General features: G+C 41.2%; 1 protein-coding gene across 1 annotated transcript in view; it reads right to left on the bottom strand.

Moving 5' to 3' along the window:
* LOC121813340 (butyrophilin-like protein 2) overlaps positions 1–1572 on the bottom strand; it is an 11363-nt gene extending 9791 nt beyond the window's left edge. The window contains exon 1 of the mRNA XM_042217060.1: positions 1282–1572. Coding sequence (XP_042072994.1) covers positions 1282–1318 — 37 coding nt within the window. The 5' untranslated portion in view covers positions 1319–1572. The remainder of the gene's footprint in view (positions 1–1281) is intronic.
* Positions 1573–2157: the final 585 nt, after the last annotated feature.

Below are 2157 nucleotides of genomic sequence, written 5' to 3'. Positions count from 1 at the left end.
TTTTCTTTTCTCTTGTGTTCCAGTCCAGTCTTGCTTTTTTCCTGTAAATAAACCTTGTAAGTACTCCAGTACTGAGGCCATTTACGTGAAAAGGGAAAGACCATCTCTGAATCGAGGAGGGGGCCTAAGGGTACATCTGTCACCATCTTACAATGCTGTGATTGCAGCCATTCCCCAACTCTGTGAATGGTACTCATGGCCATTGATCAGTGGTTGTTGATAAGCCAACTCCTGGGGTGATCTGGTCATGAGAATTTGCATAATTAAGATTAAGGAACTGACCTCCCAGCCCATTGTTCCTTCAGCATGGCTGGTTTCAGTCATTATGCAAATGTACTGTTTATAAGATTGGGGAAACCTGCAGTCAGCTGAGACTGAAGAAGTCACTTGGATGAGTGACGAAACGTTTCTCCCACAAAACGCTACGTCCAGATGAACAGAATCAACTTTTGGAGAAATATTAAGAATACATTTTGTATAAAATATTTCTTATCTTTATTTTTTCAGTGTGGAATCTATATAAAAACCATAGAGGCTCTCACTGTTTGCAGGTTGATGGACATTCACTGTTTTTTTGTTTGTTTTTTTACTTGATCCTGGTAAGAAGTGGATCACTTCATATCATTGGGAACTCAGTTAAACCGGATAGGACTTCACTAAACCTCTAATCCTGCCTCTCAGGTCCACTCAGACCTGACATAAATCTCTTCATCACATGGAGAACACACGGATGTCCACTGACAACTTACATTTCACATTTTAAGAAACTATAACAGGATCGACTGTTGAACCATTAGGTCTCCACCTCCACAGAAATGATGTCTCTGAACCAGATGAATCTCATCAGTGCCTAATTGTTTCTAATGGGCACATTTTATTTTCCATATGTATATTTGTTTCTACATTCACGTAGGCAGATTTGAAATGACTCACGAAGCTAATTAAAGCTAATGTGTGAAAAGTTAAAGAGGAATTAAAGTAAAACAGCTGAAAAAGTTCTATTAAAGAGAATACATCCTCTTGAACTGCACAGTACAACACTGTAACCAAACATGTGAAAGAGCTAAACTTAATGAACAAAGAGATAAACAGAAGCATGATACAAAATGGAAATTGTAGCTGAAGTACGTAGTTATTGAAACTTCCAGCAGTCGTATTGTTTGATCTGAATCAGAATCCAGTGTTTGATGGAAATCTCCTCCTGCTGCACTTCAACACATTAAAGAGAGAGAGATGAAAGAAAAGCTGATGATGAGAGCAGAGAGAGGAAGGTGTACTTACCGTGCAGGAGGATCACAAACACCACAAACATCTTCATGTTCCTGTCAAACTCAGAGACTCTTTAAAAGCCCTTCAGGACATCAGCTCACAGCAGCTTCACTTTCCTCTGCTGATCATCTACTGACACTCTCACACTGCTTCACTGTCACAGCTCAGAGTTCAGCTTCACACTTTGTTAAAGCACATCTGTGGAATGAAGTCCGGCCGGCCACAGATCAGACGTTTGTGAGAACGGAGGCAGTGATTTGCTGGTTCACCTGTGGGGGCGTGGCTAACAGAAAAGTGGATGAACAGGATGGAAACATGAGAGAATGAACTCCTCCTACTACTCTTATCAGATAAGTTTGTTGGTAAAATGAAAGAGACTTAGTTTCATCACACTTTACTTTAACAGAAGCTAATATTCAGAAGATTGTATTTATGAATATCTGAAACACTGCGTGTGTGAAAAGAGAGGGAGAAAACTGTGAGGTCAGATATTTGCTGATCTTTAAAGTTTAAAATCACCACATTCCCACAGACCAATCAGATACAGGATATGAGGAATTATTCACCAGGTGGCCTTTATGACAGGATTCATCAGCTCTGAGCCTGATACTGAGGTGGAGAAACTCCAACATACCTGATAACCTGTGGAGTGGGAAAAGGAGTACCACGGTACATTTCACCCTGCCCACATACTACATACATACCGTGGCCCAGCGCTGGATACACAGCCACAGACAGGTTTCTATGTTTTGTCCTGGTTTGGAGACAGCATGCTGTCGTCTGAGCAGAGGAGCCCTGAGGCAAACTCCTCAACACCAAGTTAACTGCCCATCAATGAGGTCATGTTGCTGTTTCAGGGCTTCATCTGGATTCCTGCTGATTTAAAGT

Source organism: Haplochromis burtoni, unplaced genomic scaffold, assembly GCF_018398535.1.
Source record: "Haplochromis burtoni strain Fernald_Lab_line unplaced genomic scaffold, NCSU_Asbu1 Contig_1563, whole genome shotgun sequence".
NCBI classification, from domain to species: domain Eukaryota; kingdom Metazoa; phylum Chordata; class Actinopteri; order Cichliformes; family Cichlidae; genus Haplochromis; species Haplochromis burtoni.
Note: the sequence above shows the minus strand (reverse complement) of the source record. Positions and strands in the feature narration are given on the sequence as shown.